General features: G+C 35.6%; 1 protein-coding gene across 3 annotated transcripts in view; it reads left to right on the forward strand.

The window, feature by feature from the left end:
- csmd3b (CUB and Sushi multiple domains 3b) overlaps positions 1–23,805 on the forward strand; it is a 383,608-nt gene that overhangs the window by 233,408 nt on the left and 126,395 nt on the right. For 2 of the 3 annotated variants that reach the window (XM_046834810.1, XM_046834811.1), the window contains exons 11-21: positions 3,849–3,952; positions 4,725–4,837; positions 9,980–10,162; positions 11,432–11,758; positions 13,257–13,451; positions 14,347–14,485; positions 14,602–14,789; positions 15,235–15,423; positions 16,515–16,631; positions 18,105–18,320; positions 18,831–19,019. In XM_046834810.1, coding sequence (XP_046690766.1) covers positions 3,849–3,952; positions 4,725–4,837; positions 9,980–10,162; positions 11,432–11,758; positions 13,257–13,451; positions 14,347–14,485; positions 14,602–14,789; positions 15,235–15,423; positions 16,515–16,631; positions 18,105–18,320; positions 18,831–19,019 — 1,960 coding nt within the window. The remainder of the gene's footprint in view (positions 1–3,848; positions 3,953–4,724; positions 4,838–9,979; positions 10,163–11,431; positions 11,759–13,256; positions 13,452–14,346; positions 14,486–14,601; positions 14,790–15,234; positions 15,424–16,514; positions 16,632–18,104; positions 18,321–18,830; positions 19,020–23,805) is intronic. The other variant, XM_046834812.1, reaches the window with a different exon arrangement.

The following is a 23,805-nucleotide window of genomic DNA, read 5'->3' on the forward strand; positions in this document are numbered from 1 at the left end:
GGGGACTTTTCTTTACTCCTATTGTGTTTTATACACAATCCTTTTTATGATGTATTTTTTTATACAATTATAAAACCTGTTTTTACTGAATAAAGCTGCACTGCTTGTCATGTTACTGAACTAAAAAGCAAAAATTACTCGTTTTGAAGTGTTAAATAAGTAACAGAAAAATGTTACTGTTACAAAGGAACGTCAGTCGAGACTCCTTTCATATATGTTAAACATTTCATCCTAATCAACTTTTTCCATCTCTTTTCCATAAAATTAGATGGAGCTTTTTCATAGACATCTCTGGGATTTATTTGTTATTATAAAAAAAAACAAAAAAACATACTGTTATTAATAAGCCAAATCATTAAAAAATGTGATTTGTGTTTTAGCTAGAACTATGTATATACCTATTTCTTCTGACCAATTACATTTGAGCACTGAAAGTTAAGGTGTGCTTAGAAATTTTGTAATTTTTGGTTCGTAAGGGATTTATTATGTAAGGAATGTGTGTGTTACATGATTGTAATTCATAGTGCTTAAGGCCACTTTTTTTTTTCTTTAGCGAAATTTATTAAAATGAAAGCTTTGGATTTTCCCACAAAGAACATGATCATTTACCAGCATTGACATGTAATTGGTGTGTGCAGTGTAAATCACACACAAAGATAAAATAATGTGATAACACTTATTTGAATGAGTTTTATGAATTAGCTATTAAACTGAAGGATGAAAGGGAAAAGAGGAAGAGAAAGAGAGAAAGAGAAAAAGTTCAGACAGAAAGTATATCCTACAGACCATTATTTAATTTAGATATTGATCAGCATAAACTGCATTAAAACAAAGAGCGCAAGAGTTCAATTAACCATTCTCATGACACTCAGTTTGAGCTGTGCTACGAAATGTTTGCAGTGCATAATTTATTATTATTATTAATATTATTATTATTTTTATTATTATTAATATTATGCATTTAAAAGGTCCTTACAAATCTCTCAGAGGCATATCATTTCTAACCTTTCTTTGATTGTCGTGTGAATTTCAGTGACCGCTCTCAGCTGCACAGTTTTACTGCATGGTAGGTGGACGTGATACCCTACTTTTGCTTGATGGATCTGTACTGGCATATGCAGTCGAAATAGCATGCTCATGGCTGTTTCATGGCTTGACTGCTGGTTACTGCGATGTGTGCACAAACACTTCTCCTATAACATTTTCCTCACTCAGCGCTCAATGCCAGGAGCATAAAGCAGCTTTAAAATACTGTGTGTTCCTGCTGATTGTGGGCACACAGCCTCATGTACACAGATTTGCAACAATCTAAGTTTTAAGAATCATGTAGTAGTTGTTCAATTGAAATAGCACCAGCATTTGGTTGATTTATAACAGTGTTTTATTTATGCTAATGATGGTGTTTGTAGGGTCCAAAATAAATGCATTTTAAAGTGCTTTAAATAGGTAAAGGGTCCGGCTTCTTTAAGTTGGAAACCTTTGTTTTGGATAAGAAACTGAAGATTTCTTTGGGGTTCTGAATTGAATTCTTTGTGTGTGTGTGTGTGTGTGTGTGTGTGTGTGTGTGTGTGTGTGTGTGTGTGTGTGTGTGTGTGTGTGTGTGTGCGTGTATGTGTGTCCCAAGAGTGTTCTGCACTAGCAAGAGCTAAATCAGTATAAGTTTTTATCATTTCTCTTTGTGGTTACTGTGATCCAATACACACTATGTACACTCCTGAGTCCTGAGCCTTGCTGACTATTGGAATGGTGTGCAGCAGGTGGTCTAGAGAATGGAATTTTATTATTGATCATATTCTGCAAGCCTAAACTGAAGACAATGAAAATTCGGATGCCCTGGAGCAGTATATTCATGTTTAATATTTTTGCACAGACAAAGCACTATGGAGAGTCAATGGCGACAAGAATTCTACCTTTACTTCAAGGATCTTGCTGAATGCTAAAGCTGTATGAAGCTAAACTAAAAAAAAAAAATGTGTGCTAATCAGAGATGAGTACCCTTCACAGTTAAGAGTGTGATAAAAGAAAAAAAAAAAAGGGCTGATGCTAAATTTATGTGCATTAAACTGTCCTTCATCTTAGTCATTTACCTGATGAAGTAGGTCATGTCCTTAGTAATGCTGCCATTTTAAGAGTGATTCATTAAATCAGAAAGTACACATGTTGCTGTTTTACAGTAGTTTGTCTTTTAACCTTCTCTACTTTCACAAAGTCCTCAATGTACATAAAGTGTAATTTCCTACTTTAAAAAAAAAAAAAAAAGTAAATTTAGACATATGTATTTATTGCATAATGCACTATAATGGCACGTAGTGTTAATACATATGCCTGGTCTTAGGTTTGAAATATTAAGGCGTTTAATATATAAGAGGCAGTGAGGGAAGTTACATGCAGTATGTAGCATCAACTTTTTTTATGGGCTACAGAACTGAGCTGATAGAGCCTATATTATAGTGACTTGATTACTTTTACACATGATGTGCAGGTTTATTATAGTCATTCTGTAACTTCTCTTACTGTATAGTAATTTTTAGTTGTAAATGAAATGCCAAAGTACCTATATGACTATAGGAGCAAGAAAACATCTAAATGCGTTATCTGTTCTGATGATATGTATTTAACAAAAGCACTTCTAGTACTGAGTTGGTAGTGCGATGGCCTTTGCAGTGTCCAGGAAAAGGATGACGGAATAGTCTATCTGACAAGTTTTGGAAATGTTGAGCACTTTGTATACAATAAACTGTGTATGCTCTTCCTAGGCTCATTCAAATCTAGGAAAGACATTGTTTTTAATAGTTTTACATTAAAAAAGAATGTGGTTACTTTTATTGATGCAGCAACAGCAACATACCCAAATGCCCTCGCTAGAGCAAGTCAGTGACTTGAAATAATGTTGCGTGTGTGGATTGTGTGTTAGTGGAATGTTTTGTTAGCTACATATCCATTCATATATTCAGAAACGAATTGAAAATGAAATGCATACACAGCTGAAACATCTTTTGTAGTTCCACTCTGGGTTTACAGTGATTACAATTTGGGTTTGAATGGTTTCCTTTTATTCCATTCCATTCTTTTATTCCATAATTGTTCAAGGAAGAAAGTTTATTCTAAGTTAACCGTTTACAGGTTGCCATAAACAAAGCTATCAACTATGAAAAGTATTCATAATAACAATTCAGATAAATTGAGAAACAAATAGACAAGTCTATAGGACACCTGTAATGCAATAGCATGATCTGTATCTGGTTATGCTTAGTATTGCCTAGTATTGCTGTCTGCAATCTGTATGTGAGGTATTGTCTTTCTTTGTCCTCCAAGTTTCATATCTTTTTAGCACTCACATGAAAACACGCACAGGAATGTTTTGTTGCATTCCTTAGGATCCCATTCCTGATGTACACTTTTAGTCACAACAAGATGCTCTGTGAGTCTTTCTGTCAGAACGAAGAAAAAACAACAACGGAATATTGTGCCATATGATTGTATGTGCATATCAATCTGTATTCAATTCCCAATGACACATTTACATTCTGTTATGTGTCTTATGTATAGATTATCTACTAAACATTAACTAGCATACACAGGACCATTACAAAATTTTAAATATTAAATATCTGTAAATAATAACAACAGTAAACTGTAGACTTTAGTTGATAGGGTGGTTGAGGACATTCATCTGAGTTTTGGAAAGTTTAATGTATTTAGAAATCTATTAACAAATAAAGCATTAACAAAAAACTATTGCAGCTTTTACTTGTATTTTAAAATGGGTTTCTGTGTATGATTTGTCATTTGTCACATTGCTAATTTAGGCTTTATGCCTTTTTTTTTTTTTTTTTTTTTTTTGACAGGTGATTCAGATCAACTTCGAGGAGTTTGACCTGGAGCTTGGTTATGACACTCTGACTATTGGAGATGGTGGAGAAGTGGGAGACCCCCGGACAATCCTGCAAGTGTGAGTGCCTCAGGCTTATCATCTAAACACAATTAAAAAATGTTTTTATAGTATAATTTAACGTATTAATAATCTTTAAATATAACGCATTTTTACTCATAACCTAGTCTGTTTCATTTCATTTGAAGCATTCTTTTAAAGGGCAGGTTCATGCCACAAAACTACTTTTCATACCAGACACTTCACCTCCTTGTTTTATGTCAGGTGTTTTGGCTCAGGTTTGGTTTACCGTGTTCATGTTTCTAATTCTTTTGTTTCTGTCTGCTTCTTTTAATTATTTATACTTGCATCTTCTCCACTAGTAAAGAGATCACTGTTTTGTTCAAAAACAATATTAAAACAGATGATAGAGCTTTATAACATACCATAAAACTCCACATGCATGTACTGTTTCAATGCAATTAGTTATGTTTGAAACTACAGATTACATGTTTTGATTGCCTGTAAATATTATTCTAAATAGAATAGTTTTGTCTAAGGTTAATTAGCATCAACAGCTTTCAGTGTTGTTTCTTCAAATACTTGCATTGCTTATGGTGTTGTGGTGTTGATGAAATTAACCTGCCTCCATATTCTAACATCAGGTACAAGTTTAGTGGCAGATTGGTACCACATTTGATGTTCACTTTTGCAGTGTAGGAGCAAGATTCTTTGATATAGAAGTGAAGTTTAGACTTTCTGGATGATTAAATGTGCATGTATTTGCGGTATAATGCATAATACACATATATGCTAATATACTACATCTAACTCGTACACTGTTTTTTTTTAGGCTGACAGGGAGCTTTGTTCCAGACCTCATCGTCAGTATGACCTATCAGATGTGGCTTCATCTTCAGTCTGATGAAAGTGTTGGCTCCATCGGTTTCAAGATTAACTACAAAGGTGATGGATATATATGATATTACTATAAATCAATATTGCTTCCGTAGCAGCAGGAAGATGAGTTAGTTGAAACTGTAATTTGCCTTAAAGTACAGTACTGTAATGTATTTTTGCATGTAATAACTGTACAATTCTTTATAGCATACCATGTTTGGAGTATGGGTGCACATTCGGCTGACACTGTTATCCAAGCAACCTTAGATACTAAGTTGTGATGAATTCAAGCTGGAGCCACACCTGATTCTACCTGTTTCATGAGCTGATCTTTGCTTTCAATTGACTTAAGTGTGGCTTCTGTCCTTTTATGGATAAAACTGGACAAAGCAACATTTATTTATTCATTAATTTTAGAATAAAATAATATTTATTAAGTTTAAATAGTCAGATTTGCCCTTTGTATTATTCCTTCGTGGCTTCAGTGAGTAAAATTCAGAGTGAGACTAGCAAGAAAATTCAAAGGAAGAGACTGAGACCTTGTAAAAGATGGAGGAAAAAAGAAACGATAAGACCTCGCAAACAATAGCGGAGCACATTTCATTTGAATGGTACTGTCAAGATTGCGATTCCTTTTTTCTACTTCTTTCAATGAACTCAAGCTGAAAGGGCTAGAAATATTTCTGTATCTGCTGACAGGTGAGTGCAGACTTTTTGTCAAAGGTCATTCACTTTGTGTTTCCAGGAGCAGCATTTGATAGATGTTTAACATAGAGAGTAGCACAAAATCAAGCAGTTCACGTGTCACAGTACAGGTTTGTGTCAAAGCTATGGCTACAGGAACGAGAATTTCGTTTGTTTTTAACATGTGCAATATGTGCTCGAAAGATGCAGGAGTCCCTACATAGCCCATATCTTTGATTATCTCCACCGCCTCAAGGTTTAGTAATAAATTAATGTCAGCGTGATAAACAGCATGCCATCTAGGGTAATGAGAGAGAAACACACATGCACAGAGAAAGAGAAAGAGAGAGAATATTTTTTAACTTAAACTAGAAAAAAAGCAATGATAAAGGAACCAAGGGAATTAAACTGTTTTTTCCAGATATTTTGTTCTAAATTTCCAAAAATAAATAAATAAATATATATATATATATATATATATATATATATATATATATATATATATATATATATATATATATATATATATATATATTTATATTTATATTTATATTTATATTTTTGTTGTTTTTTTTAATCCCTGGAAGCCCTTTTAGATGCAAGTTAGGGAATTGAATTCTCAAAGGAAAAAGTAATACATTTTCAGGGGAGCCATGCTTTTCTATATGAACATGAATTTGCTTGCTGTCTGTCTGCCATCACATCTGATATTGGATCTCTATGTTAAGATAGCAATGTATGAGTCAATAATCCTGTGGGAGGTTACAGTTTATGCTGAGTTGATAGAGTATGATTCACTTTGCCATATGTTTGCCTTTTTTCAGTTAAATATCAAAATGTAAATTGTGTCGGTTTTTTGAGTAAATAAATGCAGACACAAAACTGGCATTTTTATGCATAATGAGAAGATGTAGAAGAACGTGCACGTTATTGTTATTACACAAACAAATTCTTTACCAATTTAGTCAATGCAAATTTTCCCATAGAAAAACATGATATATATGAAAATAATGATATTTTGTGAAAGCTTATGCAGGTGTGCTTTTTGAATATTAAAATCTCTGAATAATTAAATATTTTTTTCAAGGTAACTCCTAAATATTGCATCACTTTCTTTCAGTTGCACCAACTTAATTGCTTCAGTCTGGCTTTTAGCCTCAGTTACTTACACTCTAAAACATATACCAATAGTGAAACGTACCAGAAAGTAAGAAGTTAAAAGTTTTATCCGGGTACATTGCGTAAAATGTATTCCATTATCCCAACTAAAACAAAAATCACCTCTGCAGACTGTAACATTGACACCTGTGCAGATAATGAGAACGCATTGTCAGTGTTGGCTAATCCTCTCTTTACGTTCATTTGAGAAGATTTATTATGAAATATTTATACTGAGTTATGAGCTGTATTTACATTGCTTGTTGCGTTTATATTTCTGCTTAAAAGGACATCTAACAAGAGCTGGTTATGTGCTGATATCTTTCATGTGGTATTTATTTATTTTTTCTGCCTGTGATGATTGTAAAGATAAAACAATGCATCTGATCTGATACCAAGCGTTTGTATCAGGCCCATACGAGCAACAAAAAAGCTGGATCAGGTACTAAACAAAATATCTCACCTATTAGATCCTCCAATTGGCAACAATTGTAACAGTACTTTGAAATATATTTGGGTTGGTTTTTTTGCAATCAAAATGTTTACATGCTAAGATATTTACCTAAATTTCCTTTTTGCAAGGAATAGATGTTTGGTTGTTGGATATGGTGGTGCTGGTTGTATCAGTATTGACTGATAATTAATGTTTTTATATCATTAACAAGAAAAGTGTGATTGTGCCATCTCTAGTGAAGATGGTTTTCTGCAAAGCAGAGGCATCTTAACGTTCTAGAGCATCACAGCACACAATAAATTCTCACAGTGTGTGTTAGTGGCTGTTTTAATACTTTTGCAAAGTGTGTGGTGCATCAATGGTAAAAAAAATACAAATAAACTATAAAACTCTGCATCATACAATGCAGAAATAGTTCACATCCTATATATGTTGCATGGTATGTGAAGATTTGGACCCTGTAGCAACAGTGGGCTTTAAACAGCTTCTTTTAAGATACTAAAATTCAAAAGATGTTCAGGTTATGGTGAGATCCAGGTACAACATTAATTACCTTCTATGCATTAATATCTCCATCAGTGGAAGCTTTCCACAATAATATTTAGATAAATGTGTTTGTGCACTCATTTTATGCCAAGCATTGCTATGCATTGTTTGATTTCAGTAACCATACTCTCGGTTTAACCGGAATTGTGAGTGTGACGTGTTTGTCCTTATAATGTGCATATAATAACTTTTAAGTGTTTAAATCTTAGAAATTGTACACTTACACTGGATTGTTTATGGCCTCTTCTAATTAAACATAAAACTGCAAGACACTGTAAAGATTCTTTAATGAATTTAAGTAAAAATGGTGCACTTGTTTCACACAGAGTGGTCTTATACTTCCTCACCAGCTGTGTTTTGTAGGAAGCAGTAATCAAACATCTAATTAAAGAACGCTATTAAGGGACATGCACTTCAATAATATTTTCTTCACACTTTATCTTATGTTATTATTCCAAACTGCTACTCCGGAAAACTTTTTTTATAAACGGACCTGCTTTATAAGCTCATTTGAAATGAATTGATAGAACAGATGAAGGGTTATTGCCCAGCGTGTTTGGTTGTGTAAACATCACTTCTTCAGGCTCGCCTATGATTGGCTTGAGCAAAAGATGTTCGAGCGCAAATCAGCAACAGTAATTGACTTTGGAATAAGAGATGCATGAAGGAAAATATAATTGAAATGAGCCTCCGTCCATGACGCCGAAGATCGAGGTATATCTCCAGTTTAAAGAATGTTATGAAATTAAAAATGGTTACCTGACGTTTATGTGAAGGGTGATTTAATGAGCCCAACAACAGTTCAGGTATATTTCACGGATGGTATAATTATATGGTAATTACAGCAATAAAAACGGACTTCCCACAGCATAACCTTTACAGGGATCTGTGTATTTATTTCTAAATATATATAAAATCCCTGTTGGATGCTAATGTATATATATATACTCTTATCCAGCTTGGCCTGCTGAAATCCTGAGGCAGCCAGGCATAAAAGTCCGTCATGTTGAGTAGCTCTATAGCTTTTGGATTCCCAGCTGACTCGTCCCATGTCCACCATTCACGTAAGAATAGCGTTATCTGACACTATGGTTTCCTGCAGACAATTTGTTCTACATGTTGCTGCCGTCGTAAAGCACAAAGCAGTAAATATGGTCTAACCTTCCTCAGCCCTGCCTGCAGACTGAAGCAGTGAGCAAGGCATTGTGGCACTCATAAAGAGTGTCAGACAGGAAATTAATGCCATACATCACACACTGGCCAAAGACTTCTATAGAGAAATCTCTTTCCGATGAGCCCCAGCGCTAATTTACCCCAAATATAATTTACTGAAATTATGCTTTCGTCCTCCTCACCTCGTCTTTTATGCATGAAGATCACAATATAGTTCACAATTGGGGGTCTGCAGGAAGACATAATGCCCTCTCCATGAGACTAGCAAGCAGTGAGTGGGCACTGTGCAAGGTGGGGTACCATCGAAGTAGGATGATGAGGTCAGGCTTTTGCAGGACATCTGTCAAATGTGTGCTTTGTCTAAATGACTCCTTTGTGGCCCAGATCTTTTTACTTTAATAGTAGTCTTTCTATTTTAAACACCCACCTACATCATTTCAATCATGTTAAAGTCAGACCATCCCAAAAACTGCAGCTTGTGTTTTCCTTTAAGTAATTTGTGGTGGATTTTGGGGCAGGTTTTAGACTTCTGTCTGTTTTAAAAGCAAATATCTTTTCATCTTCAGTATTTTAACTGATTGTGGCACCTTTGCCAACATTTGGAATGTGATCTCCTGTCTGGTTGGTTTTTGTTCCACTGGCTTCCATACACCCACAAAGCATAGTAGTTCTACACTAATGCATAACAGTTGGCAAGGTGCTTCATCTGCATACTTGTTTGATGATTGTGGAAATTGTAGCACATTTCCAAAATGCCTCCAACTTATCAGGATGTTGATTTGCACACTCCATTCCATCAGACTTTTGAGATGTCTCTTTTAGGCAGATCATGTTTTTGCCAACAGCATTGAAGAGCAGAACAGTGTACAGTCGTTAAAGCAATGTCTGTGGAGCAAAGTGTTCCTTTTATGCAAAACAAAGAGAATAAAGGCAAACTAAAGAAAGCATATTTTGGTGCTTTTTTTTTTTTTGTCAGTGTCACAAGGGAATTCCTCAGCTTTGGGACAAAAAGCCATAAAAGCAAAATCATGCACTTTTATTTTCCATAATGAATAATAATTATACAAAGCTGTATTTGTTTTCTTTGTTTGGCTTTGCTTAATTTCAAGTACATTATACAAGGCTGCATTGTGACGTTTATGTCCTTAAAAATGCTATTGAATTAAAACGTACGATTTATTCATCCTTTATAGAAATTGATAAGGAAAGTTGTGGTGACCCTGGCACACCACTCTATGGGATGAGGGAAGGAGATGGTTTTTCTAATGGAGATGTACTGCGATTTGAGTGTCAGTTCGGCTTTGAGCTGATCGGAGAGAAGACTATTTCCTGCCAGAACAACAACCAGTGGTCTGCCAACGTCCCAATTTGCATCTGTGAGTAGCAGCTCTAGATAATAAGACAAGCTATATCACCCTTTTATAGAAATATCCTTGTTAAACCTAAATAAAATTTAATTCTTATTCTTCATTTGAGATACCCGTTAAATATGAACTGATTGGCTTTGAATGCCTAAATGTCTCATTTCAACAACATTTAATGCTGAAATTTCTTTTCCTGGGTAGTTTTTAGTGGTCTTAAAGTCCACAGGCAAATTTTCTTCCACTTCTAATTGGAGTTGTGAACAGAACAGGCCTATTCATAGCATGCAAGCCCATCCATGGCATATGCAACATTAAAATTTCACATCGAATCTAATTGCCTGCAGTAGATGAGCTTATGGCTAGAATTATTTAAAAGAAATTATTTGTTAATTTTAATTAAGTACATTTACTTAAGGCATGATATTTGTCCCCACTTGCTTTTATTTTGTTGGTTAGGACTGTATTAAGTGAGACTATGTAAACATTGACATGACTTTCCATAAAGTTACCCAATTGTTGCACTTTTTCAAATAATAACTGAAAGCAACTTAAAAATGTTTTTCTTTCTGTCTTATTCCAGTCTAATCTAGTTTTGTCTAGACTATATTGCTTTAGTTTTGTCTCTTATTGTATCTTTAGTACAAAAAAATATTTTATTCTATTCTATTCTATTCTATTCTATTCTATTCTATTTTATTCTATACTTTTCCAGTCTATTCTTTTCTATTATATACTTTTCCAGTCTATTCTAGTCTAGTATACTTTACTTGATCCCAGATAATTCTGTTCTAATCTAGTCTAAACTAATCATATTTAATCTGTTACATTTTGTTCTGTAATCTGATTCTATTTTGTTTAACATGATTCTATTCTATTCTTTTCTATTCTATTCTATTCTTTTCTATTCTATTCTAGTCTAATATACTTTACTTTATCCCAGATAATTCTGTTCTAGTCTAGTCTAAACTAATCATATCTAATCTGTTATATTATGTTCTGTAATCAGATTCTATTCTGTTTTACATGATTTTGGTCTATTCTTGTCTATGCTTGTCTAGTCTATTAATTGCAGGTCCAGTCAAGCATATTCTGTCTTATTGTATTATAGTCTATTTCTATTCTAGTCAGCTCACTATTCTATTCTATTCTATTCTATTCTATTCTATTCTATTCTATTCTATTCTATTCTATTCTATTCTATTCTATTCTACAGTTTGTTTGATTCTGTTCTCTTCTACTCTGCTCTAGTCTATTCTGTTCTGTTCTGCTCTATTCTTTCAGTTCCTTGTCTTTCCAACTTCACTGCTCCTATGGGCACAGTCCTTTCTCCTGATTATCCAGAAGGCTATGGAAACAACCTCAACTGTGTGTGGCTGATTCTATCAGAGGCAGGCAGCCGCATCCACTTGGCCTTCAATGACTTTGATCTGGAGGCTCCTTACGACATCCTGACAGTGAAAGACGGTGAGCTGCTGGACTCTGCCGTCCTGGGCCGTTTCACTGGAGCCGAGGTTCCATCCCATCTTACCAGCAACAGCAACATCCTGAGGCTGGAGTTCCAAGCTGACCACTCCATGTCTGGCCGAGGCTTTAACATCACCTACAGCAGTGTGTATCTCATTCATTGTGTTTTACAACAAACTATGGAATTGCATGATATCCCAAACATTTTATAGTCTTACTCTAAACTAGAAGCAATATTTAAATAGGGGTTGTGCTTTTATCAAAACTTTTAAATGCATTTTTCCTTTAAAAAAGCAGACATTTATTTGACAAATTACTTAGTTGTAAATGCATAATTAAAAATATCATAGAGCAAATAATTTCACTATTATTATTATTATTATTATTATTATTATTATTATTATTGTTAATAATACTACTGCTAGTAATAGTAATTGGCAACTATTAGTAAGTCCCCTATTTCTAAAGGAGAGTAACGGTGACTTAAAAAAACTACATGGTTTTTAAACAGGGTAACTTTTCCAGTAACTTTTTCAGTGGTTTTATCCTTAGACAAAAAGAACCCAAAGTGTTATATTTAGCCATTTTATGATGAATTTTTTTGTGCAGCTAATATGCTGTGAAATCTAGAAATGTCTACAGAGCATCGCCTTATTCACATTTAGCAAAAACATTTTATTAGCAAAAAATGTATCTTAATCCTTTTTTCTGTAAATGAGGGCAAAGTGCTTGTTTTTACAAAGCATATTAGGCTGCTCTAATTAGGATGTGGTGTAGGACATGACCTCCATAATGGACAGACACTTTGCTCTGGGTTGTGAGTAAAAAGCTGTCACAAATGTGATGGAGCTCTGTTAAATCTTTATTTGTTCTGACAAATATGGTGTCCTTCTTTCAGGCTTTTCTTGTCACTTGACATCCATCAGTCAGTCAGATAGGCAAATTGAGTGCTCTACATTCAAGCCATCTGCCACGGATCCATTTTCTGCTTTCTGCAAGTTCTAAAATAAAACTGTAAAAAAGAATCACATCAAGAGCTTCAAGTAGATTAATAAACAATACTCTTTAATGTTCAGTGCAGCTTCAGTCGTGTTGCTTAGTGCTGAAAATGTAAGTAAAAAAAAAAAACAACTGTGAGGAGAATTTTTACCTCCTTGTTTCTAGGTTTTTTTCTTGTTATCGTGTTATTTCCTAATGACTCCGCATCCAAAAGACTCATGATGAGTATTCAAGCAGTGAGAACATTTTTTTTTTATTAGACATTAACATCTTTGAGATGTACTGTACTTTACTATAGTGCTAAATCAGTGACACTTTAGGGTAAGATTGTATCTGGGCTTCATTATCACATTGCTTTAAAAACCAGTGCAGATGTATGCAGAAGGCAATTATTTGTAGGCGATCTTCCATATAAGAAAAATCTATTCTGGAGCATAAAATAAAATAACTGGATCAGACTTTTTTTTTTAAATAGCATCACATCAAACACCACTATGGAGCGATTATCAATAAACATAGCATCCCCTGAAAGTGTATTATATGATTACCGTGACAGTTTTATGTTTAGGCTATGCCAGTTTGAATATGAAAGTGTTGTGAAGGGTTTTTTATGCTTTGCCTATTTATTTTTCTCTACAAACAGCATTTGGGCATAACGAGTGTCCGGACCCTGGAATTCCTCTAAATGCCCGGAGATTCGGTGACAGCTTTCAACTAGGCAGCTCAATCTCCATCATCTGTGAGGATGGATTCATTAAGACACAGGGAGCAGAGACTGTGACCTGTGAGCTGAACACCGGCAAGGTGATGTGGAGCGGACCTATCCCAAAGTGTGAAGGTAATTTTACTGGCTCCCGTCTAGAGGCAGCAGCTGTGAAGGGCAATTACTACAGTATCCCTTTTTACCTATGCAGAGGATGTGAGTGTGAATGGACTAAAGAGTGAGAGGCTATGGCATGTAAGAAACCAGACCTGAATATAAGAATGAGATTAGACCACACTTAAAATTTCTGTCCCTCTCTCTCATTCTGGGCTTCAGTTCCAAAGCTGAAGATAAATACAATTTATTGTTGTAGTACTGCATATACAATGCTTTGTTTCTTTATTTACTGTTCATCTTAATCAAAATGCTATAACGGAAAAATAGACACATAAAAGAACCTTGCATATGATTTTTTTTTGTCCAACATTATCAGTTTACTTGTTTTCTGTCCTGTGCACCACCAACTACTCACTATCATAAAAGAATATACATGTGCTAAAATAGACCATGGCTTATAAAAATTATTTTACTACTGTACATAAAATAAATCAGTTATTATATATTCTTTGTTTCAAACTGTCAATTTTTTGTTATTATTACTGTTATTGTTACCTTCTTGGAATATGATATTCTGATGGTATTTGGTTTGTAATGTCCCAAATAATTGGCCATATTATGACAGCAGGCTGTAAACACATCCTGAGGTGACATGTCTGTTCAGGTATTGAGTGTTCCACAACGTTATTACAGAGAAAGCTCAAACTCTATATGTATAATGATATATTATTGCTTTGCAAATGTTCTTTTCTGTTAGTTCTGTTAATTTGAACTTCTGTGGATTTAGTTGCTATGTGTTGGCAAAGCAAATTTTGAACAGTCAAAAAAATGTAGTTTTTCTGACAAAAGTTTTTTTTCCAGAATCACATTTAACCTTGCTGTTTATCAATGCACTTTTTTATTCTTTCTGCAGCTCCCTGTGGAGGTCACTTCTCTGCCCCGAGTGGGGTCATCTTGTCTCCTGGTTGGCCAGGCTATTACAAAGACTCTCTCAGCTGTGAATGGGTCATAGAGGCGGAACCAGGACGCTCTATCAAGATCACTTTTGAAAAGTACCTTCGTGCACACTTATTCAAGAATTTAAAACTTGTGTCCTACACAAAAGTATTTACTTTGCTTTGCTAAAAGTGCTTCACTCAGTTCATATGCAAACATCTTACTTTTACAGGTTCCAGACAGAGTTGAACTGTGATTTCCTGGAGATTCATGATGGGCCTAATCTTCTGTCTCCACTGATCAGTTCATTTAATGGCACACAAGTTCCACAGTTTCTGTTTAGCAGCAGCAACCACCTCTACATGCTCTTTACTACCGACAACAGCCGCTCCAACAGCGGCTTCAAAATCCTATATGAGAGTAAGAACACTGGCAGTTTAACATGGATTTGAAACATTACGTCCTTAAACCTGCTTTTTGCTTGGATTTGTTGGTTTCCATGATCTCATATACTGCCATAACTAAATAATATACGCAATATACATGAATGAAGTTTATTGATTAATATTAAGTCATTGGGTGAAAACATTAACAAGTAAATAATTGTATTAGATTTAACCTTGCATTAATAAACACTTTCATTCTTCTTGAGCTCGTAACTTGATTAGCCTCTTATCCAAGAGTGGAGTGGAAATGCAAATCACTCTTAAAGCTGTTAAACAACCAACATCTGCTAGTATGCTTCACTTGATTTTGTCCTTACGTTGTTGGTTTGCTACTCAATTTTCCAGCTGACATTATTTTTTTACATTTAAAACCACTTGTTATAATGTTCCGCTATGATTATCTCCTGCTCTATGTGTAGGTGTGACAGTGGATGCGTACTCATGCCTGGATCCTGGGATTCCTGTCAACGGTTTGCGTTATGGCCAGGACTTCTCCATCGGTTCCACAGTTTCTTTTGGCTGTGACTCTGGGTATCGACTCAGCCATGAGGAGCCCCTGGTGTGTGAAAAGAATCACTGGTGGAGTCACCCTCTACCTACTTGTGATGGTACGTATTCAGCTGTGGTCCATCAATTTAGCACTAAAAGCAAAAAAGAAGTGGATTCCCTAATCACTTCAAATGAGGTCAGTGACAAAGCAATTTTAGAGGGAAAAAAGGACGTTGACTGCAGCAGGCAACAGGCTGCATTTGTCACATCACAGTGGAGCTGCACCCGTATTGACACCTCAGGTAAATTGTAGCCTGATGAAATAGGTTACACGTGTCAAAGCTCTTTTGGTAGCCTGTCCTTTCTTTTTCCAATTACGTTATGTTCCCTATTCTGAGGGGACCAAATTAAGACTATGCAATTCAATGGGAGGCCATTAGGCAGACAGTGAAGAGGCTATTTACCACGATGGCTGCTGCAGCTGATAGAAGCTGATTTGCTCACCAGTTTAAGTCATTCAGGAGATTTCTTTAGAAATGTACTTTTTCCTGTTTAAGCCTTTTAAGGATCCTTTCTGGAAAAACAAGAACCTTGTGCAGACAGCACTGAGCATTTTTTACTATAAAATGATTTTTTTTTTTTTGAGACATTGATTTCTTTTTATTTGGTTATTTGACTCGAGCTATATTATTCAGTAACTAAATGAACTCTATGATTTACTGAATGATTAACTCTACGAAACACTGTGATATACATTTTGAAGGTGCTTCTAAAGAAAGTTGGATAAACAATGCTTAAGACTGAGGTGGATTTGAGAAACACACATTAATTACAAATAAAGGGAAAAGAATTAAACAGCCCAGATAAGAGTGTGAGGTCAAAGTGTAGCCCAATATTAAGCTTTATAGCAGGACTCTGTTAGAGTTGTCAGTAATTACTGATCCTCTAATGATATTGCTTTGGATAGATAAGTGGAAGTGCTCAAAAGAAGGATCAGTCTCTCCAGTGAGTTGAGAGCGCTACACAATAATGTCTTTGCCTGGCTAATATATCATTTACTTTCTTTGCTTGTACCTCCATTATCCAAAGAGGATAGTTTGTCAGACAGGTCAATTAGGTCTTAAGTGTCCATTGCTACATACTGTAGTGCAGAGCAGGATTTCGAAGAGCAAGTGAGAATTGCTGATTGTGGTTCTGCTCTGCCATGCAGCACTATGTGGAGGTGATGTGAGAGGGCCGGGTGGTACCATTTTGTCTCCGGGTTACCCTGAGGTTTACCCCAGTTCGCTCAACTGCACCTGGACTGTGGAAGTTAGCCATGGCAAAGGTAAATCACACACACCCACACACACACAAACTTGCACACACCAGCATTTCCATTACTATGATTCTGTGATTGTAGGTTGTTCTTTTGAGAACACTTCAGTATCTGAATTAGGGATTTGTCAAATCCTTTCCTTTCATAAAGTATAAGAATATTTTTTTTTTTTGGTGGTACTCAGGGGAATCATGAAACATTTTATTTATCTCTGTTTATGTCGATTTCTGCTGTGTGCTGCTAGCATTAACTCTAATACATTAAAGATGTTATTGCCAGCCTGAGCATGCAGAGCCATATCAGCAAGCATGGTCTTTAAAAATGAGATCATTTGCCTTGAATTGCACTTTGACTCTCAGGTCTAGAACCTGGTTAATAAGAGAAAAAAATATATTTTCTGGGCTCGTTTCTAACTCACTTGGAAACATTATGTGCATTTTTTACAGAGCTGAAGTGATCTCATGTGCAATTGCTCCACATTCCAAAATACTCTCATTTTGACTCATTTTTAAGGGTCATATGTGAAGATCTCGTGATTTTTATAAGAAAGAGCATGGTATCAGATCAACACCTGGTACCAGTATCAGTACTTATGCATCTCTAATCAAAATCTAGGATATCAAATGAATTTTATTTCAGTAATTTAAAAATGAAAATATATATTATTCATGAAGACTTGAATTCAATAATTGCTCATCCGTTGCTAGCTAAAGGATAAATCTTTCCATTTTAATAATCCAGTTGTCTTTTTTGCCCTCATAAAACACACCAATGCTTATATAACCATTTTAGCCTTTCGACAGTAAACATAAATTGTCATTATGTGCATCGTGAATCTTTGGCTCCTTGAAAAGACTTTTGATGCATTTACAAACACCTTCTACAAGTCGTTGTACTCCCTGTAGCACATTTCAGGGTGTGTTTGCCTCCAGGTAGCCCACATTAACTCACTGTACTGGATTGTGAACATGCTTTTTGATTTGCCTAATGCTGCGGACACACGTGTGAATTGGCAAATTAATGGGGAACAAGCTCCTGAGATCTATTAAGCGGTGATGCTGAAGTCTTCCTGAGGATGAACTGCAGGGAATGCAGAATGAGGTTCTGTTCTACACCCTGCTCTATAAAATATCATTGCACAAGCTTTGAGTTCTGAATAATGAAAGTTTTTTCGAATTTTAATTTCCCAAAGCTGATAAAGTATTCAGAATGGAAGGTCATTATGTTTCAGAGAAGAATCATGCAGAATTGAAATGCTCCTCTTTCCATCTAACACTCGTTGAAAAAAAAATAACCTTGAGTCTCTTTATAAGGGTCTCACCTTCAACATGAAGATAAAGATGTTTCTTTGGTATCCAGAGCCTTTTGAAACTTTAGCAAGTTGTGCAGGTTTATCTGATAAATCTACTTAGACCTGCTTCTTTTTTTTTCATATCTATTGAATAGCTGATATTGTGCTGGTTTGATTCTTTTCCCCAACAGGTGTTCAGTTCAACTTTAACACCTTCCATCTGGAGGACCACCATGACTATCTGCTTATCACAGAGAACGGGAGTTTTGTGCACCCGCTCGCTCGCCTCACAGGTTCAGAGCTGCCGTCGCCTATTAATGCAGGCCTATATGGCAATTTCAAGGCCCAGCTGCGCTTCATCTCTGATTTCTCCATCTCCTATGAGGGCTTCAACATCACATTCTCAGGTCTGCCCTGTACATTGTCTGATGCTAAGACTACGGCTGCACTGACGTGACTATCCAGCACTTTTTACACAACATTGCTTTGTCCTTGCAGACTTGTATAAAACTTTATGAAGTTGTTATTGATGCATAACTCCTAATATGCTTCTGGGTACAGGTCACTTCACTTGAGTTTGTCATTATCATTAATGAGCTGCTATATGCTTAATAGTCAAAGGGTCTTATTTTTATGTTCAAATCCAGGGCTTTGATGCCATGTTCATATTTAATGTAGCTTACAGGATTCCTCTGTGGAATTACCTGCATTTACTCACTAAACTGCTAATGACAATTTATATAAGTGTACATTTATAATTATCCCAGTTTACATTGTAATGTAGGCATTAAGCTCATAAAGCTGTGTAGTACCTACTATAGATTGCTGCCAGTGGTGGCATGCATAATTAAAAAAAAACACTTCTAAATAGTATAAATATATAATTTATATCAATCATCTAATGCCTATGTTACTAGAGTACAATCTGGAGCCATGTGAGGATCCAGGAGTGCCACCATTTGGCCGCCGTAATGGTTACAGCTTTGATATTGGGGATACACTTACTTTCTCTTGCAACATGGGATACCGTTTGGAGGGGGCACCAGAGATCATTTGCCTGGGAGGGGGCCGGCGGATGTGGAGCGCACCTCTGCCAAGGTGTGTGGGTACGTTGTCAACTGTTTTCATTCATTTTCTTTCCTCAATATTCTCTAATGTTTGGGCAGACTGAACCACATGGACTTATCAGATGTTACAGAATTCTAGTAAGACATCATAATATAGACAAAATTGATAAACATATTTAAATGTTAATGAATTATATATCTTTATTGAATTATATTGCATTAATTCGTCTGTTGAATAACGTTTGGTCTCTCCATATTAAACTCAGTTAAAGTCATTTATCAATTTTAGTTCTTTTTTGATGACAGTGTGTGTCTGTCACATTAACAAAAAAGTAGCATCTCTATGGTAAATAAATGTTCTTGACTTTAAAGGCATCCTAAAATGGTTCAATTTAAACTAAACCAAGTCTGGTATGACCTTTAATTTGTAATTGTTCCATTTTTTTTCTGACTATTAATATCACTGTTGTATCACTTCTTTGAGGTTTGCAAATTCACAAGTCAAAGTTTACTTTGATAGGTCAGTACAGACGTAATCACTGTCCTTTTCTTTTCAGTGAATTGGCTTTTCCACTGATACAATTTCCTTTTATTCAATTTTGGTGTGAGCCCAGTTTTAGCTGAAAAGGCAGAAAAGTAGTTTGCCGTGAATGCTAGCACTAAACCATAGATGCTGGCAACTTTGTTGTAAGTCTGGTAAATACCAGAAGCTTAAATCTCCATGAACAGGGTTTAGCCTGTTTGAGCCCCCTTTTTAGTGCAGACTGAAATTTTGTTTGAGGGGAAATAGTTTGTAGTAATTAATATAAATCAGTTTAAGCCTTTCACATATATAACCAACCATACCAGCTTACATTGCATATTCCCTGAATTATAGCAAAATTACATGCAAACACACAGAGTGACTGTACAATTTTGCTGCAGAAATATTACTATTTCCCAAAAGGAGCATGCAAAACATTTCTATTGGGGTCTGAGCCCCCTAAGAGTTGAAGTTAGAAACCTTGAATTATTACAGAAAGTGTCTAGATTACATAGTATTGCATTATAAAAATGAAAGCCACAAGAAGGCTTTCACACATGGTACCACAAAATAGTTATTTATATTTACTGAAAATAATATTCTCTTGTTGCTGAGAGTTGTATATTAGTTGTACATATTTTTTTGTGGTATATGCACACTATATACTCAATGGCATTGCAAAATCCAATAGAAAACCATAGTAATAATGAAAACATGGCAGTATGCAATAAATAGCACATTTTCTCAGAGGGCCTTACTTTCCACAAGTGAGAAGGGTATTTGCCAACAGACGATGACGATGATGATGATGATGATGATGATTTTATTATTATTAAGCAGATGATGCTTTTAACTCAGCAACTGGTCATGAAAGGAAAAAGTAAAATATAGGCTATAGTAATATAACAGAGAATAAGATAGAGGCATTAGAGAAATATATTTCTAAATTATGTGACAGTTTGCTATATTGCAGGAGGTATGATTAACCTCTATTACAGTGTTAGTTCTAAAAAAGGAAAGGCCTGTGTTTATGACGCTTCACTGTGGATCTCCGGTAGACCTGTGGTGGTCAAATATGGTGGTGTGTGGGTTAATCCAATCTGACTGGGTCTGACGGCTGAATCCTATTATGAGAGGATGACTGAATCTCCGGATGCATCCTCATAGTGTAGGTGGGTGCCAAGCCATGGTGTTCAGTTTTCCTATAAGCCATATTTTAGCATGATGGCTGTAATCTAGGCTTAAAGCTCAAGCCAATGTCTTCATGGTCACCTTCAAGTTTCTGCTTGCTTGACATCTGCCATAGGCTAATGCAGTGATTTGCTCTTGGCACTGCGCAGTCGCAGTGGGTATGAGTGTCAGTCATAAAGCATTCATCAAGCAAAGACAGCATCTCTTTACACAAGTTATCCATGCGTATCTGAAGACAGAGGATAAACAAGGTGGTAATTAGAATAATAGTGAACTTTCCACAGGTTTTAAACCTGCTGTGCTCATTTTTCTTTCTTTTTTTTTGAAGAGCCGGAGTAGTCACTGGCCATTTTTCACATTATGTGTACATTATTACTATAATTATCTACATTTTTCATTAGTATTTCATAATTTTGCTCTTTCTTTTTGCTAATACACACAGGGCCATGGTAAAGCCCCGAGAAAAGTCACTATCCACCTCCTTCTCAGGCCTTTCCAGTAACATTACATCAGTGCTTTCTTCAAGACTTATTGACCTCATAACAGACACCATAAGGATTAAATAGGAATTCATGTCATGCACAGATAGTTCTGTGCATGACATCTGTATATCATATTCAACACAATCATATCCTACTAACAGAAGTGCTTTATTGTATACTATCAAAAACATGAAATATAACTTTTATACCATAATTTTATATACCTGCTAAAACTGATATTTTATTAGACTGATAATACTATTATACTATTCCAGGATCTACTAAACTAGTATAGAGTGTATTTGACACTTCAAAGCCCTTCTGTATGTCACCCTGGATAAGGACATCTGAGCAAAGCTATAAAAGTAAAACTACTAAAACATGTATCCTCAATATAAGTACAAATAGGCCAGGACCTAAGAGCAGTAACAAGTTAATAGCCTGTTAGAAATGCGTCTATGCATTTTTCCCCCCTCTAATCCACCACCTGGGTGCTGTACAAAAAAGAGTCTTGGTGCATGTGTTGCACCTTGAAAGATTGGGGATCATGTTGAGCTAGAGGGATGTACAGATCTTGGTTTCACAGCAGGTTTGTGAGTGCCTGCAGGTAGGTAAGCGCTGCTCTGTTTTTGCAGGCAAGCTTCAATGTTCTAAATCAGATGCAGGCATCTACAGGTAGGAAGAGCATGTGCTGGGGTGATGTTCCAAAAAACATTTTCCAAGCCTTCCAGAAGCAAGTTGCTCAATATGACAGGGGGTTAAATAAAATGGTTTTTTTTCCTGTGTTTGTTTGTTTCTCTATAGTAAAATTGTCTGGCGGAGTTTTGTTAGCAATATGAGGAAAGAAAGATAGATGGCCGCTTGGCCAGAACAACCGCAGGATTTATCACCTAACATTCTTAATATCCATTATCAGACCATTATGAGATACTGTGGACAGATAAATTGCCTGAGTTTCCTACTGCTTGTGACCTGATACACCTTTTTGAATCACTATCTAAAACTTTACCACAGATGGTTTCTCTTGTAGAAAATGTTCCAAGTTAGAGCCCCTATATAAGGACCACTAAATAAAGATAACTTTAGATTTCCAACAGCAGTTCTAGCTTTGAAATGAATTGTATGTATGTTATGAATTAGCCTTTTACATGAAGGGTTTGGGAAATGATGGTATTATTTCAGAATTTCAATTCAATTCCAATGCTGCTACAGGATTATATTGAATAGACAAGAAATTGCCAAAAGTCATACTTATATATAGATGTGTTTGTTATTTTTCTCGCTGGGTGCTCAAAATAATTCTTTGTCCAAGTGGGTTAGAAGCTTATAGCTGTGCTTCAGTTCACAATTTGTCAGGAGAGTCTGTAAAGACAAGCACACTCGAGCTTTAGTGGTAATATTGGCAGCATTTGAGGGTTTTTTCTCCCAACTTTTGTCTTTATATTTCCCAAGCAGCGTTTTTATTTTGCCGTAACCATCTTGCGCAGATAACACATTCAACAGATTCACACTAGCTTTACAATCCGCTACTTTGGCCTCTCGTATGCTTGTTATGGTGCTGAGAGCAGTCCCTAGAGATGGATTGACCATGGCTTGTGCTGCAGTGGAGATAATAAAAGCCTAGATAAAACATGTATTGCAGCATATTTATATGTTAGGGTTATTCTAACACATTACATAACCTAGTGTATCGTAAATGCAAGAAGAAAAACCACAACTGTGGATTTAAAAGCCATAGAAACAGTTATGAAGCAGCCAGAAAGTGTATACAAAATGCACGATTAGTATGACAGAACTTTACTGTTCATCGATTTTCAAAAGATCTTTTGGGTCAAACCAACTTAGTAGCTTAATTCCGATGAAAATCTGAGAAATATATAACAATTCAAGCCCTTTCTGTTCACAATGTTATTTCTGATAGGGTTATTCAGAAAACACAGGAGTTGCACTGACCAGATTTAGGAGTTTTACTCAAAGTGCACGGTACTTTTACAAAGAGAAACAATAGATCGTTTTCATGCTTGTTAACTTTAATTTATACCTCCCGGATAAATCAAAGAGGCCGTGCAGTATGTTGTAGCTTGCAATCTATCTATTATAAAGCCATCAATCAAATTCAGATGGCATTTATGAGGGAGACACGTCTAAGAGGCTGCAGTAAGAGCAGTGTTAGTTACTGGATAGTGTATCAGAAATGCAGGAGACAACATGTAGAAATAATTTCTTTGCTATTTTGATTTGATTCCCCACAATCAACTTGAGTAAATTAATACCAAGAGTCACCTCGAGATATGTTTTACTACTAGTGGGCTCATGATGAAATCATGAAAATCATTTGCTTTCTATATTGCCAGACTTTAAAGAGAATTAATGTAGATGTTCAGTTTAGTGGAAGTTTTTATTTTTTACAATGTTAACTGTACTGTAAGGACAAGCTGTCATTGTGTGAGCATGTGTCTAAGTGCTATTCCGCCGAACGATGTATCACCACATACACTTAATGTAGCCTCAGGCAAATGTGAACCCATCACAGGACATACTATTCAGTCAGAGATAGATGAGGTATAATTATAGTTGATCCTGTTGACATGTCTATCGGGTAAAGTACATTGGTGTGATTTAATAGGTA

Source organism: Silurus meridionalis, chromosome 22 (assembly GCF_014805685.1).
Source record: "Silurus meridionalis isolate SWU-2019-XX chromosome 22, ASM1480568v1, whole genome shotgun sequence".
In the NCBI taxonomy this organism is placed as follows: Eukaryota; Metazoa; Chordata; class Actinopteri; order Siluriformes; family Siluridae; genus Silurus; species Silurus meridionalis.